The 16354-nt window shown below is 42.8% G+C and overlaps 1 protein-coding gene across 3 annotated transcripts; it reads left to right on the forward strand.

Annotated features, from left to right (window-relative positions):
* Positions 1-6298: 6298 nt before the first annotated feature.
* Positions 6299-16300, forward strand: CLBA1 (clathrin binding box of aftiphilin containing 1). 3 transcript variants are annotated; one of them, XM_069018444.1, is made up of 7 exons: positions 6299-6643; positions 7218-7902; positions 7988-8113; positions 11316-11464; positions 12977-13106; positions 14407-14520; positions 15504-16300. In XM_069018444.1, exons 2-7 carry the CDS (start codon positions 7444-7446, stop codon positions 15669-15671), a joined length of 1146 nt encoding a protein of 381 aa, XP_068874545.1. In that variant the 5' UTR covers positions 6299-6643; positions 7218-7443; the 3' UTR covers positions 15672-16300. The 3 variants fall into 3 exon arrangements, with proteins under 3 accessions (XP_068874545.1, XP_068874546.1, XP_068874548.1); XM_069018445.1 differs by having other exon boundaries at positions 6299-6627; XM_069018447.1 differs by lacking the exon at positions 7988-8113 and having other exon boundaries at positions 6300-6643.
* The last annotated feature ends 54 nt before the right edge of the window (positions 16301-16354 follow it).

Raw genomic sequence — 16354 nt, forward strand, 5'->3', positions numbered from 1 at the left:
TTAATTGTGTTTTTCCACGGTGCAAGGCAGAGCAGTGATGTTTCCCCCTGTGCAAAGTGCAGTGATGACCACTAGTGCACCAAGATTATAGCCCCTGCAGAGCTCACTTGGAGAGTGAAGAAGCAAGATCCTCGTAATTAAGGAGCTAAGAAGATGCTAATTATCATGATTTGGGATTCTTTCAAGTGCTGCTTGAAATGGGGAATTGAGTTTTTAAAATATTTTTATGCTGATGCTTTATTTGATTCTTTTTCCTAGAGATTTGCTAAGTGTCAAATGTAATGACTTCAAGTTGAAGCACAGCACTTCTAATGGAGTGTGTGACCTTTCCACAACCTCACTGAACAGCACCGACGAAATCTCCAGGCAAGCTAATTAATACACTGGTTCAGCACCAGGCGGGTGTACCTCTAGCAGCTTAACTCTCAGCCGAGAGGATGAAATCCTCCTGCCCTCCCCACACCCACATCTCACTAACAATGATGGATTTGGGACCTAATCAGGCATTAAAACAGAGGATTAGTGAGCTGCAGACCACAGGGATCACGGCTTGGTTTACAGGGCATGCAGGGGACTGGCAAAAATTGCCAAGCATGCTCCCAGTAAATTAATGTCTACATACCTGAAAAACCTCTGTGGGCAGCAGAGACTGTTGGGCTTAATATATACATGTGATGATTTTGAAAGATCAGCAGAAAAAGTGACACAGAACAAGAGCTTGATGAGAAATTTTAATAGTGGAGCAGGTATAGGTAGGTGAGTGTGAAGCACCAAGTACAATCCAAGTGTGGCACCACACCCTACTGTCTTACATTTAAACAACTCCCTTTTTGAAGATGTGGCTTATGTAGCAGGTTAAGGGAGTGTAGGGCCCACTTTCACCTGTGTCCAGAAAAGGAAAATATATGCTACTAGTTTTTCTGCTTTGACTACACTCAAGGCAAGGAGAAATTGAAGTAGGAAAAGAATACAGCATTAAGGGAAGCAGGGGTTGGAGGTTTCAGAGCTAAAAGAAATGTGTAATTATCTACTTTAGGATCCTTTTCTTGGCTGAGTTGATCATAAGAAGCAAGACATTTAGATGGCCAATGCTATGCATACAATTACAAGTCATTTGGTGCAATAAGTGCTGGGCCTGCACATCAATCATGGAAGGTGCTGAACTCCCTCCACCTCCTGCCACAGGCCTTCCTGCGGGATGTGTGTGCAACAGCTTGGTGGCTCTGGAGGAAGACACTGCTGTGGGGCCATGCCACCTCTCCAGGGCCTCTAGAAGCTGGTCTGGCACCTTGGGTAGCTGCCAGCCCTGCCGACTGGGGGAAGGAGCTATCCCACCATTTGTTTTACACAAACATGGCAACGTTTGCTGCATGGCTTTGAGGCAAAGCCATCCATCCTAGATCAGGGCTGGGCAGGCAGATCTGATCATTGTTGGTATTTTCACGTAGCTGCTGTGTGAATTATTTCTCCTGCAGCTTGTAGCCCCTGTGGAATTGCTTTTAGAGGTGTGCCAGCACTCCTGGGCAGTCTGGTGATATTTATCATTTCCCTGCAGATCTGAGCCCAGAGCTGAAATTCCTTCAGAAGCTTTGCCCCCCTGCCAAGCAGCCTGTATAGAAAAGCAGCACTCACTGTGTTTGAAACAGGAGTGTGGATACACTTGGTTCCAGCCAAGGAGGGGAGGAGGTGAAAAAGGCATGTTACAGTATGGCCTTGAAGGAATCTTCTTTGGGACCCAAGAATAGCACCCTGGAGCCACATCAAAGCACTGTCATTTCTCCAGGTCCTCCAGCATGGTGGCAGAGCCCATGTGAGCAGCTGCTGCTGTGTTGTGCTCTCATAGTAGGTGTGTGTCTGCTGTGCCCTCAGTGCACTGTAATAGGACTTCAAGAGGATCACCTTTATTCTCTGAAATCTGTTGCTGGCCAGTGCTCTCATACCAAGAGCAGTCATTAGCAATCTCCTGCTTCTACCAGCAAATTATTCTGCTACCCAGGAAACCTTTGTCCCTCTCATGTCCCACTCACTGAATAAAAAGCGCCACCACTTCCATCAGGGGCCCAAGTCACAGCTCTGAGTTTTCAGGAGGCTGAAGGCAGAAAAGAGAACAGTTGGCAAATGGATAGTAAGAAAAAGATCTGATAAAATGATTGAGGGGTTCAGCAAGTGGGACTGACAACAGAAGGGAAAGCAGCTGAAGAGTGGAAAGGATTTCACCCCAGAAGTGTCAGTGGATGATGAAGTGGTGGCAGAGTGGAAGGCGGGCAAATACTGGCAAATGGGAAGGTGCCTGTGGCAAATGGCCCTTTTCATATAGGCACAAAACCCACTTCGGGATCTTGTGGGAGCTCTGATTGGTTTGAGAGTCTTCTTATAGCACATGTGCTATGTGAATTGCTGGAAGATCCTAAAGTAGTGCTGCCCACAGGATTTGAAAGACAATGTTTCCATGAAGTGCCAGAGTGGAATGGTGTTTCATTGCCTTTCCCCAGTCTGTGCTCCCCAAAACCACTCTGAGAACCAGATTAACTGTCAAAGCAGATGTGAGCTTTGCTTTGGAGCCACACTGATGGGCAAACAAAAACCCTGAAGGCAGCCACCGAACCCAGGGCACTGATGCCTCTTGCACATCTTGCTTTTTTCAGAGGTGGATTACAGCTCCCTTATCTTCCACAGCTGAGACAAGAAGAGAGGGACCTAAAGTACATCTTACACCTCCTGGCACAGGATGTCACTTTCTTTATGGGTAGATCCTTCTACACTGACAGCCCATCAATGAAGGGGTCCTGTGGAATGGATTTTCTGTGGTCAGCACATAAAGTAGGAGGTCCAATACCTTTATAATGTGGAGTGTAGAGGGGATTAATTACTTCCCCTGCTCAGGAGAGCTGACAGATGTGTTGTGTGCACGAAAGAGAGACAAGGGAGAGCTGCCATCTGCTGTTGGAAAAATCTTGGTTCGTCTTTTAGCCCAGGCACTGCTAAGAGCTGCAGGTGGTTCACTCATGCCAGCAGCTCCCATCACACTGGTTTAGCACACGGAGCAACATTCCACAGGGAAAACAGGAATCTGCACCCGCCCTGAACTGGGGAGGAGTAAAGTTTGCCCTGAGGATCTGCTGTTCTCGTGTGTAAATCAAGAAAAAGACAACGGATTTACCCACCTTTCGAACCACCTATACCAGCAGCAAAGCAAAGAGGGAAGAAGGTATGGCAAACTGTATGGCACTGTGCCTCCAGGAGGGACTTCAGTGGAAAAATCAACCACATCTCCAAATGTAAGCCACAGATAGTCAATTAGATCAGTATTTAGACCTGGTATCTGCAGTGGATTTTCAAAAAGCTCAGCATTTTCTATTACTATGGAAACGAAAGAATTGGTGATGTCCTACACGTCTAAAATCTGGGTACTTAGGGTGAAAAAAAAATATTAATCATTGACTAAAAAGGAAGTTAATTTATTGAAATGTCATTTTGAGTCATTCAAAATAATTTATTTGCTTCTGAAAACATGTTTACTTTTGTTTTCTAAATGACATTTTACACCAGTTTAGCTAAATGTGACTGTAATATTTATACAAGAAAAGGTATCCAAGTATTTAATACAAGTTCAAGAAAATATTTCAGTCCTTTAAATAGCAAGGTAATCTTGTTTAAAAATTCAATTAAAAAACCCAAACAAACAAATTTGAAAATTCTGCACACAAAAGTATCTCTTACTTACATTTTTTTTTTTTCCAAAAGAAAAAATGAATGAAGAAAAAAGGTATCCATATCATCTTGGTCATTTACAGGGGAACCACACAATTCAACAATCCAGGACCAGGTCTTTCACAAGCAAACACAAATTCATAATACAGCAGCATGGTGCTGATTTGATCTGAAAGTAAATACTTTTCAGTTATTATGTTGAATTTTTTCATCGCAAATTGGTATTTTTCTGAAGGATAAAATTAAAAAGATAATAATTCTAGAGTATGTTTACTAAGCTCAAATGATTTTCCAGTAGGAATGCTGGGAGGAGCAGTAATAGTAGTTAAAGATGAGTGTTCAGTCAATTCAGTTGTTTGCATTGGTGAGTTTTTGATTAATGATATTCTGCTCTAGTAGATGCATATATGTGTGCCTAAATACAAGCTTATAGTCCATGTCTGAAACTTTTGACCTGTTTACCTTTCCAGTTATGATTATTTTAAAAAAAAGACAACCCAAAACCCTATTTCAAAAAGAAAATATTGATTTAATGCAGTAATAATGCACAAGGCCTGGTCTGACAAAATTGCAAAATTCTTTTTTCCCCCAAACAGATAACAGGAATTTTATCCTACTATACTTCAGAGGGCAAAATCCTTAATCCACCTGTGTTGATGCTTCTAACTTAAACCAGTGTCATTTAAAACAGGAGCTGGTGATCACACGCTCAGCTGAGTCCAGAGGAGTGGTTTCAAGTGGGGGCAGGTGAAACTCACTGTGCAGGGTGGCTGTACTTTGTACTGATACATTTTGAAGTGGAAACCTTCCAAAGTCATGGCAGTGCAGGTTTTTCTTGTGATTGTGTGGGTCGTCAGCAGCGTTTGCCTGAGAGCAGAGGCAGCAGAGGGTAGACCCAGCAGACGGTGCAGCCAGTTGTTCCTCTGCAGGGACCCAGGACTAGCAACGGGTTTTCCCAAGGTGGGTTATAAGGTGTGTTGGAGAGACACAAACAGCAGTGTTACGTGGCTTGCCCTTAAGAGTTTCTGATGTTACTCTGGGAAGAAAGTGCTAGAGTTTTCTGCTGTTCCCACACTCTGGATTCTAAGGCCGTGGCAGCTCCTGAAGCTCCCCAGCTCTCCCACAGCTCTTTGCTCGGCTGCAGAGACACCTTGAACTTGGCAGAGTTTGCAGAACCCATGCACCCCTGTCCCTCTGGATGCAAAGCGTGGTAGAGAGGAGCATCTCAACCTTTGTGCCATCTGTTTGTGGCCTTTTCCTCCGGGAAGACAAAGGTGAAAATGTAAAGCTGAGCAAAACAATCCCAGTCACTGAAAAAAAATGTTGATCTCCCCTCAAAACTGAAGAGAGAGCTGGAACCCCTGAGGTCGCCACGGCACACACTGACTGCAGCGTGGGACGGTGACGCCAGCCCAGCCAGTGTCAGATGCTTTGGGGCTGAATCACAATCTCACCGAGCCGGTCGGATATCCTGAGAGCTGCAGGCTGCCACGGGATGGCCATGCAGGGCAGGAAACCGCTCCAAAGCAGAAAGAAAACAAATTAAAAAAACCTTTCAGACAGTTGCCAATAAAGTTTCTTTGGCTCTGCGTCTGGGCATCGCTCCCAAATCCAGCCTCTTGCCCTTGGATAAAGCACTACAGCCTGGAATGAGAGTCAGATGCGTGGGAGGAGTGCATGTGTCTGTGTCTGGGCTGGAAAACATGTGTGCCTAGAAAAAGCTTTTTACTTTGGGCCTTGCTCCAGAAAACCTCTCCTTGCTTTTACAACTGTCCCCTGTTCCTTGGGACTACCCAGATGTTCAACCCAGTCTGAGGACAGGGAGCTGAGGAGTTTTCTCGGCATCATTCCCTCTGACCCCCAGGCCTGAGAGCAGACAGCCCGGGGCAGACAGCCTCCAGCCCACACCTCTGTTCCTCGAGAGGTGGGTGGATGGTCACCCAGGCTGTGGGGTGACCTGTAAAATTTAGCACTGGACCCACAGCTTCTGGCTTTACCTGTTGGGAGGGGCTCAAGCCTCAGCCTCAGCAGAGAGGAGGGACAGCCAAATACCTTGGGGGGCAAAAGAAGAGAGGGAAGAAGAGGATTGTTGCTGGTCCATTCCTACTATTTTATTCTGAGGTTGTATTAGTGGGTGGACTGATTGTCACCTTTTAAAAAATCCATATCCTGGAACTTTGCATTTACGTGGGAGTTCTAGCTAGTCTCAAGTGAAAGGCAAACTGGAACCACCGCCATCAAACCGTGCGTCCTTAGCCTGCCAGGCTGCAGCAAGAAGCTGGGCGAGGAAAAAAAGAGTGAATACTTCTTTTTTTAACATCACAATTTGAACCCCAGCCTCCTCCCGGCCGGCAGGGCGGCTGTAACCCGAGGGATGCGGGTGCGGACAAGCGGCACGGCCGAGGCCCGGGGGCGAGGATGGAGAGGCGCTGGTCAAAGCAGAGCGAGGGGACACATCGCGGGGAATGAGGATGAGCTGAGGCTCCCTGCCCTCCATGGAGAGGAGGGATGGAGGGCTCGGCTGTCCCGGGCGGTGCCGGCCCCGCCGCCCGCCCCGGCCCGCCCCGCACACCTCGGACCGCCCCTGGCGACCTGCGGGCGGCGGCGGCGGCAGCCCGGGACCGGGACCGAGACCAGGATCGGGACCGGGATCGGGACCGGCGGGAGGCTGCTCCGGTGAGGCTGCTCCGTCCCGGACAGGTGCCATCGCGGGCGGAGCAGCCGCTGCCCCGAGCGAAGCGCCCGCGGCTCCGGCCGCGCGTCCCCCGCCCCGCCCCGCCCTGCCGGGGCAGCTCTCCGTGTCCCCGGGGGCGGGCGAGGGAGCTGCCGCAGCCCTGGTCTGTGCCCGGCCCGCCTACGGAGGAACCTGGGGGAAAAACACACAACATTCGTTCTGTTAAGCACCGCGGCAGGCCGGTGAGAAGCGCGTTTAGTGAGTGTTTTTTAATCCACCCCCCCAAAAGAGCTCGGGAAAATGCTTGAGGAGATGGGGTTGATCTAACGTGGTAAATGCAGCACTGCCTGTAGCATTTACAGATGCTAAACAGAACTCATTAGATCTGCCTCAATTACCTAAATAGTTGGAAATACTGTATTTTTACAGGATTCTAGTCGTTGGGTTGGGGCAGCCCGTTCAGGCAGAAATAGCATTATTTGGGTGTGCATGAGGTGGATGAAGTAGTTACAGAAAATATTTTCAAAGTGTTGGATGTTGACTACAGTTATTTTGGTTTGTGTCCAGTGTACTCAGTCAGTACTGAGTTAATAATCCAGCAACTTCTGTTATGTATTTGCTGAGTATTGTTCACTAATTTAATGGCTTTCTTGTGGTGTGGGCAGATAGTTAAGAGTAAACTTTAAATAATTTTGCCTACAGCAATTTTCAGTGGATAACGCTGGAACGTGTTTATTTTAACCCAAGCATTCTTTCTCCTACCTTATCAGCTATCTTTATTCCTACACAGCCCTTATCACAGAGGTATTTATTTATAATCCTTTCTTCACAGGCTTAATACGCTACACAGAAAGTGAGGCCGAATAACGTGCACATGCTGAGTACGGGAGGAGAGGCTGAAGGACATCCTGTTTTGTTTCAGCAGTGTTGTTATTCTTTGGGGTGAAATGAAGAATTTGATTTTGTTTTGGAAGCACTCATATTTCTGATGCAACTGAACTTCAGTAACCTTTTTGTGGTACAGATTTCAACAAGTTATTTTTTTCTCTCTAACAAAGATGCAGAACTTGTCAGTGGTAGAAAGTCTTGCTCACACAGACATATCACACCATGGATCTCCAAAAGACCTGGCAGCTGAGGCAGGTGGTGTGTTTCTTGATGAAAATGGCTGTAACTGGAATGAAAGGACAAATAATGAAGAAATTGTTAATTTTGAAGTAATGCAGCAAAGCCTCCCTGTAATGAACGGCAAAGGTAGAAGTTGTGAGGGGTTTTCTGAGAGCAGCTTTAGTACCTCAGAATCCAGTGGTTCCTGGGGTGATTTTGAAGGCTTCAAGGAGCCCCCAGACAAATCAGAGAGATTCAGTCATAACCCTGAAGTTTTGGTGAAGTCAGCAAAAACTTCTGGAGCCGATCTGGACCTCAGCAACGGAGGCTGCAGCACTTCTGCTGCCCACTCGTGTGCTGAGCCATCTCTGTGCCACGGGATACAGGAGGCTTCAGGCTCTCTGAACGAGGTATGTGTTCACAGCAAACCAAGGACCAGAAATGTTTGTGTTACTGCTTCCTACACCTCTGGATTTGTATCTCTCTCCTCTGCAGAGGGTAATGCTGTACGTGGAGAGAAACTGTCCAGCCACTTTGCAGCTACCTCAAGTGGAAGAAAAGCAACTTCTTTACAGCGTTGGACAAATACTTAAGTTGTCCTGCTGGAGAGCTTTAAAGAATGTAATGCACTACTTTGCTTCTAGGCACTAGGAATAAGTAAGCACGTAGGCACCATAAACCTTGCCCTGAAGCACATGCAGTTTAAAAGCTGGATGAGAAAGAGCATAGGAAACAACAAATCGGGAAGGTGGGTGACAAGAGCAGGGTGGACAGAAATTCTGTGAGTTGCCTGAAAACTTATTGAAGTAAACCCACATACCATTGAGTTAGAATTTGGCAAAAACAATGACTTCTGTTATTTAGTATGCTTCCTGAACATCAACATTTTTTCTGGAATTTTAGACTGATGGTGACAGGCAAGAAATTAATAGAAATAATTTAACATAATTCATTTTTGGCATAGGATATTACATTCTCTCTTACAATGTTAGAGCTAAAATTCTGAGTTAATAACGCAATGAATCCTTATTAGCACAAAAAAAAGAAGGGTCAGATGAAGGGTTATACCTTGTTGGGATGAACTTGTTTCCACGTGGACCAAACATGTATCAGCAAAGGGAAGGAAAGTAACAAAAGGGAAGAAAGAACATAGTAATCCCCTTGTTCTTACTACTTTTATCCTAAACTACAGCATTTGAAAAAAAGAGAACAATCAGCTAAGACTTCCATGGGGTTAATCTGTAGCAGTAATAATTTACTGCTTGTAATCTGTTGGGTAAATTTTAATATGTGTAGGGAACTGAGGGTTTTCTGGAGACAGGATTTCTTGCCCTTGCCTAGGAATTTTACTTGATGCAGAGGTATTACTAGGGAAAGCAGAAAGAAGTGGGTGGGATAAGCTGTCCACACTGACTGAGTGTAGATACAAAAAATACCTGGTTATTGGTGTGCACAGAGAATTCTAATTTTTTGTAATGCTGGAAACAGGGGACAAGAAGTCTTCTGTTGGATAAAGAGAATGTTGTAATGACTGAAGCTGGAGTATAGCAGGTTGCTTGTTTCTTTCCAAAAGCAATAGATCTTAATCTTACTGAAGCCTTTATTTTGCATTTGTTAAGGGCAGAAGGAAATGTCCAGTACGAGTTGAATAAGTTAGCCATGCTTAGAGTTTCAAGTTGTCTTTTCTCAAGGTAGAGAGACAACCACAGAGCTGCTGCAGATTTCTTGGAGTGTAGAATATATGTGTAGCTTGTCTTTTATCCCTGTGCTTTTTGTGTTAGTTTGAGATCATAAACTCTTTGGACTAGGGCTCTGTCTTCTGCATGGTCAATAGAAGAAAGGCCAGGTGGGTTGGAAGGGACCTCTGGAAATCATCTCAGGTCAGAGGTCTGACCTTCAATGCTTATTGCTTTATTTAATTGAATTATGTCAATTGGGATCAGAATCATGTGTTTTCAGACAGAAACAATTGTTAATTTCCTTGCAGTAGCTGAGTTTTTTGCCTACATGATTGAACCCTCTGAGGATGTTTCATGTGCTCTTTAAACACTGGCCTGTGAGAGAGAGACTGGTGCATGTGTTTAAGCCATGGGGTATTTTGATATAATAGGATATAGAGGATTTATTCAGAAAGTACTGATGTGAACTTTGTTCACTGATTTTTTATAGTTAGTACAAAACCACAAGATAAATGGAAATATACCCAAGCTTTGTTTCAGAAACACTCGCTGAAGTAGACAGTAATAAAGACAATAAAAAAATCTCTTACTTTTTATCTGTTTTGGCTAAACTGTAATTCAGTGACTGGTATGTGTGTTGGAGCAGCACCAAGGCTCTGTGGAGGTGCTGCAGTTGTGCAGAGCTGTGCTTCCCTCGATGCACTCCCTGGGGCTGTAATTTCCCCATCCCAGAACCAAGAGCAGCTGCCTGGCTTTTCCTTGATTCCCATCCCATTTCAGTTTTGGTGCCTACCTGGAAGTTGTTTTTTTTCCTTGACCATGTATGCTTTAGCAAGTGTTACTTCACAGAATTCTGCTTTTCAGGCATCTGTCAGGATCCTCCATGTTGTATCTCCGGTTGAAATAATTTACAAATTAATTGAAATTACCGTGACATTTTGGGGAAGATTCAAAGGAATTTACCCAGGAGTCTTTGAATGTCCCAGCAGTGAATCATCAGGACAGGCATTTTAGCAAGGGTTTACTTCAGGAGGGAGCAGTGTGGGGCACAAATTCTGTTCTTTGGAGCATGGTCAGAAGAGCAGAAGCCTTCTACCAGCTCTAGGGATTTTGTCCACTTATCATTAGATTAAATCCGTACTCTCTCAGTGTTCACCCCACTTCTGAGTTCAGTGTAATGAGACTCTGGAGATATTTCAGCTGTTTGAATTACAATTAAATGAAACCATAAAAATATGGATTATCCATGCTTAGGGTTTTCAGACCAAATTGTTGATTGCTGGGCAAAACCCCCAAACTGACTGGTTCCATTCCTCAGTTTTCACACAACGTTGCTGCTCCTGGATTGCAGTCCCTGGGCAGGGTGGTGGAGTTGATTAATTGCTTTTATTTGGAAAAATTGCAGTAATTCCTTCTTTGAAGGAATAAAAGGACACAGCTTCTGAACCAGATGGCATGCTAACATCCCTCTAGGGTAGGATGCAAATTATGCATGTTTTCCCTTGGATATGTATTTCTTAATCATCAGATAACCCTGTTACTTCCAGTAGCCCTGTTTTGATCACTCCTGCGGCTGTGGTCAGTCCTCCAAACCTCCTCCCTGTCACTGCTGGAGGAGGAACGAGGATTTAAATCAGGCTCCGATTTTTAGCATAGGCTGGAAAAAGTTTGTTGCATATGTGAGGATACAGAAGCATCCTCCCCCCAGCTTTTTTGCAGACTTGCACAGTGCAAGTATTTATTGGTAACTGTAGCATTTAGCAGGTGTGTTACATTTGGGTGAATTAGGAGCGTTTGAATTCTGAGTTAGCAAAACAAGCTTTTGAATTGATGTGTGCACCAGATTTGACCTGGACTGAATCAGCTGAGCAGAAGGAGGAGTCATAAGCGTTAAATATGCAAACCAGTCTATGACCAAGAAGCTGGGAAGTTAAAGACTAAGGTTCTTCAGAAACTCTGGGACTCTTGCTTCCTCTAATTCTAGGTAAATACTCAAAACACTGAAATATGAGCTCAGTCCCTCTGCTGTTAATAGTAATTCAAAAAACAATAAGACAATCTCTAGAAATATTATAGTCTTTGGACTTCATGAACTATGGGCATGGCCTGTATGGTGTATGTAATAAAACTCTCCTTTTTTCTAGGCAGACCACAGCTGTGAGGAGATATTTAGGTTGGCCTTTCCAGAAGTCTTTGTACCACAGTCCAGAGAGAGCATAAGAAGCTTAGAGCAAGTTCTTGATGCAAATAATGAAGATGTTGGGATTCCTGAACTTTTGAAGGATCAACTTTGGTAATGAGCTTAGATTAACAGTTTAAAAAAAGAACAAAACCCAAAAACCAAACCAAACCCAAACCAAACCAAGCCAAAAAAAAAAAAAAAAAAAAAAAAAAAAAAAAAAAAAAAAAGAGAAAGTTCCTTAGCAATTACACTGTTTATTTCATAATTTAAAAATCAGTGGTGAACTTAAAAATCTTTTTAGTACTGTGCTTTTCTGTGTATAGATCTTACCAGTTTTGTAACACGTTGTTAAAGGAAATGGAAGGTGTTTTAGCCATTGGAAAACAATGAAGGAAATATATCAAAATTACTAATTCCTGCTTAGGGTTTTTCCTGCTGTTGGTGTGCCTTCTTATGACTAAGCCTCTGGAATGCCAGAACCCAACAGGCAGCCTGTTCTTCCTGTTTGCTTGTCCTTTCTTTACAGCACATCCCACTTATTTCTTCATCATCGGAGGCTGCTGCTTCTACTAACAACTTACTTGCTGTTTTTTCCTCCCACCACAGTTTTCCCAGCTGGTAACTTCTCCTCACATTTAACCAGATGTGCTTCAGAATCTGTGGTACATCTGGCTTCTTTCTTGGGCTACATTAATAGCAATTAGTATCATTAACTAAGCTTTCTCTTGCGACAGCTGGAACACTTCTAGTTTTGTTACATGTTTTTTAAGGATCAGCAGCTTCTGAGCAGTATTGTAATTACCAAACAGTGTTGCAGTTATTTTTTCATAACTCTGAGGCTTTGTGTCTAGAAAGCTGTGTCAGACCATACTTGAGAAATGTCCTAAGACTCAGAAAAAATGTAGGTAAAACTTCTAGTGTGAGCACCCATTTGGCCAAGTTCCCTGCATATGTGTTAGATTTTAATCGGCATCAAACTTGTGAAGAAATAAAATTGTAAAGGGGGCTGCACTATTATAGCAGAGTATGGCGTAAAGACAAAAATTCCCTCATCTACTGTGGTGAATAATTAATGTCAATGACAAGTGTAAACTAAGTAAAGCCCAAGTGAATTTTTATATGTGATGAATGCAGTGTAAGAATCCAAAATACCACAGTCAAGGGAACTCCCCGCTTCTCACTGTTTCAGCAGTGAGTGCCTTTGGCTTGTTTTGTAGGACAGGTGCTGCAGAGGTGAAGTGTGACCTCTGGGGTGGAGAAAGACTTGAGAGGCAGAAATGGCAAAGTGCAGAACGCACAGGGCTGAACTCTGCCCACATTTTGCAGAAGCACCTGAATAATGTGAGCTGTGTGCATGTAGCAGTCTCTGAAACGTGCTTCCAATGCCCTTCTTATCTGAGGAGCACAAACATACAGTTATGTTGACTTACTGCTTCCACTAATTGTCATGCCAGCTAATTAGTACATTGGGTTGATAGTTTGGACAAGTGTAGAAAGAGATTTAAAACAAGTTGCTTGTTAGATCAGGGTTAGTACAGAGCTGTATGTAATAATGTAACTGTTGTGTACGTTCACTGGAAACCTCATAGAGCTCAAAACCTCAAATTGTGTTTTGTTTCCTAGCATGGATTCTGAAAACGTATGGAGAATGCTCAGAGACTTTGATAATACCCTCAGCTCAAGACATCCCTGGAGTAAGTCCCATTGCCAAGAAAACCTCCTGAGTGTTCTCGGAATAGATGCAAATCAAAAGGTAATTGAACAATGGTTTTCCATTCTGCCAGCATAAACACTGTGCTGGGAATCTGATCTTCTGTAAGCTGTACATGCAGATGAATGAGGGACCAGATCTGGGTGAGACATGAGGTTTTTTTAACAGGGAGCTTTTTAAGATGATAGCTTAGTGTTTTCTCATCTTTATGTGTAACTAACTATGAACTCGTGCAGGACCCAACTTTGATTGTCTTTACACTGAAGTCTGCCAACACAGCTCCCTATTAGGTGGTGCACTCAGCTTTGGTATAGATGGACAAGTAGCTTTCAGGTGTTAGAGGTGGAGAATCAGCTCCCAGGTGTGTGTGCAGTAGGATTGTTTACTTTTTTTGCTCGGAGCGCAAGAAAATTGTTAGCCTCTAATATCCTTCTGTTAAGTGAAAATCAGATCTGAATGAGATAGGCTGTTACAGTAATTATTGGATGTTTTTACTGTATAGGAACTGAAAGTGTGTTCAGCTTCCCCTTTCCTCACATTATTCCTCTGTCTGCTTTTGCAAGGCTTGAGGAAGAGTATGTTTTAAACTGGACTGAGGCCAAACCAACAGTACTGAAAGATCTCAAAAAGAAATGTCTCTGTTTAACAATCTCTTGTTTTGAGAAGATACAGGGGTGAGGGATGGTTTAGTATTCAGTTATTTAGTTGTGATTAATTAGTCACATGTAGTTTTCACAAGTAATTGTTTCAATTGTTTATTTGAATGCTGAAGCATGGGGTTGGCAAGGTACTGATTTTATGGGCATATTTGACCTTTCTTGCAAGTTATATACAAACAGAAGGACAGTGCTGCAGGTAGAAACCTATTCTGCACTTGAAAGTCACTTTTATAGAACTGTCATTTAACAGAGAGGGAAAGGGAGACATTTCTCCAACACAGCTAAACTCCCATTCTGTTCCTTTCTTGCCCCCAGCATCAAATCAATGCCCAGGCAGCTTTAGCTTACATCATTACTTCTTGTCTGTTAAAGGAAAATTGTATTGCTTGTAATAATACAGATTAAGATGGATTTCTCAGCAATGCTTTGGTGTTAATTAAGGCTAATTCTAATTAGAAATGGCTTTTTTATTAATTGAAGTCACAAGTTCATGTGTGTAGGTAGAACTGGTTCTGGCATAAAATTGTTTTAATGCAAAGGGAGCACATGATAAAATACAGCTTCAGAAAGTAAAATTTAGTGGTTGCTATTTGAGTGAAATTTCTCTTTAGATAGTATGCACTGAAATCAGATAGAAATGCATAAATAAATTCATAAATAAAATGTAAATTATGTTTTTTTAGGACATTTCAGAGAGCCAGGCTGATATTTTTGAGGAACCAAATGTCAAAGATAATGAGGACTTTAGATTTGATGGATTCAGTGTTAATGACTGCAAAGCATTGATCCAGACCAAGGTAAGAATTGCTCTGGGAGTGAGCACTTCAGAGAACCACAGAGTGTATTTAGCATGTTCCTCTTTGCTGTTCCAGCACATGTTCTCATGTAATGGTTTGGTCCTGGTATAATTTTTGGATGTGGAGTTGGTTTTTGCTCTTTGAAACCTCTTTGACAGCTTCAGAAAAGGAAGCCCTTGTTTGTTTCTTGTTACAGCAATGCAAGTAGGAAGGAAAATTGTGTCATTCTCCATTGCTGTAAAACACCTCAGTCACCTCAGTCTGTTTTTTAACAAGGTATTTTGGAGGAATATTCTTAACACAAGATCCCTTCCTCAATGGAGAATAAAATTGAGCAGCTGTTGTCACTGTGGAGACAGTTTGAGACACACTTTCATTGCTCTGTTTTATTCTGTTTACTGCCTTGGACAGTGAAGGTGTACAACTTTTCTAGGAGCCTCTTACATAAGAGATGATGGGCTGGAGAATTCAGAAATAAAACTTTAAAAGAGTGCCCAGCTTATTCCTTCTTAACTCAGTTCTCCTTCCTTCAAGTGAGCACATGAGGGGGGGATCACAGTGGCTGAATCACGCTGGAAATGTGTAAAATACAGGAACAGGGTTTAGACAAAGGAGAAGTGGTTTGAAACATGAAGAAGGAATAAAAGTGAAAAGAATTGTGATACAAAGTTAAGGTAAATGGACACTATTTTTCTGGAATAGCCTCATAAGGGAAAGAACAAACCCTGCAGCTTGGTGTCTGAAAGACAAATTCATTACAAAATATATGTTGCTATTTCTAATTTAAACTAAGTCAGATCATATAATGGGATGTTTTCCATTTATCTTCATAGTTATGTCTTTTTTTTTCCTCTAGAAATTTTTAAATAAATTTTTAAAAGATTATTTTAATGACAATTTTTACCAATTAGGTTGGCATATGCAAAGTGATTAGCTTCCTGTAGTATGGAAAAAAATTAACTGAGTTTTTCTTTTTCACTCAGCTTTCTGTGTCACCAGACTCCAGACATGGTCATCTTTTCACCTGCAACCTCTTTTTGAAGACCACATCATCAAATGAAAACACAGAGTGTATAACAATGCCAAGGAAGAAGCAGATTTTTGCCACACACAACCTAAAAATGAAATTTTTCAGTAATGATGTTTGTTGAACTAAATGCACTTTATAGTGGTTTTTTTTGTTGTTGCTGTTGTTTGGGGTTTTTTTGAACTGAATGCAGTTTACCTTCATTTTGCTACTGACTTGGTGCTATAGACTACAGATGTTCTTTAGGAAAGTGACATATTGCTGTAGATGAGGCACCTAAGGCCACGTTATTAGAAGATATTTCTCCTGTTAAGTTGTGAAGTGAAATTTTGTAATTTTGTCCTGCTGAGTTTTGCCACAGAGTTGTGTCCCTTACAGTAAATGCTGCAGCTGCAAACACACTTCAAGGTAGCTCTGGTGGATTCTCTTGAACTACTGACCTTTCAGGCCTTAATGCCTCTTCAATCAAAACCCTCCTTTTCCTGACAAAATCTGCTTAACATGTTTAACATGTGCCTTGTCACCATCTCTCCTACTTTCTCCAGTTTGAATCAGCTGAGATCTGTTGCTTTGCCACTGCTGGATGTAATGAAAGGAGCCTTCTTCATTTGGGGACTTTCAATGGGGTTTAGCAGAATAAAAGCGTTTTAACTTCTGTCTGTGAAGCCTGCTGCAGTGATAGGGGTGGAGGCAGCAAAATGCTTCGTTCTGGCATTGTTTTCTGACTGAAATAAATCACCTTGTTGAAGCTGATTGTCACAGGACAGGTTGGGTTCATTCAGCCACACTTACACCATGCATACCCTG

The sequence above is a fragment of the Aphelocoma coerulescens genome, chromosome 5 (genome assembly GCF_041296385.1).
Source record: "Aphelocoma coerulescens isolate FSJ_1873_10779 chromosome 5, UR_Acoe_1.0, whole genome shotgun sequence".
NCBI lineage: Eukaryota > Metazoa > Chordata > Aves > Passeriformes > Corvidae > Aphelocoma > Aphelocoma coerulescens.

Coding starts and splice junctions, on each gene's coding strand:
- CLBA1 (XM_069018444.1), top strand. CDS start 7,444: ATGCAGAACTTGTCAGTGGTAGAAAGTCTTGCTCACACAGACATATCA. Junction 8,114..11,315: donor GCTGGAGAGCTTTAAAGAAT/GTAATGCACTAC, acceptor CCTTTTTTCTAG/GCAGACCACAGCTGTGAGGA. Junction 14,521..15,503: donor AAGCATTGATCCAGACCAAG/GTAAGAATTGCT, acceptor TTTTTCACTCAG/CTTTCTGTGTCACCAGACTC.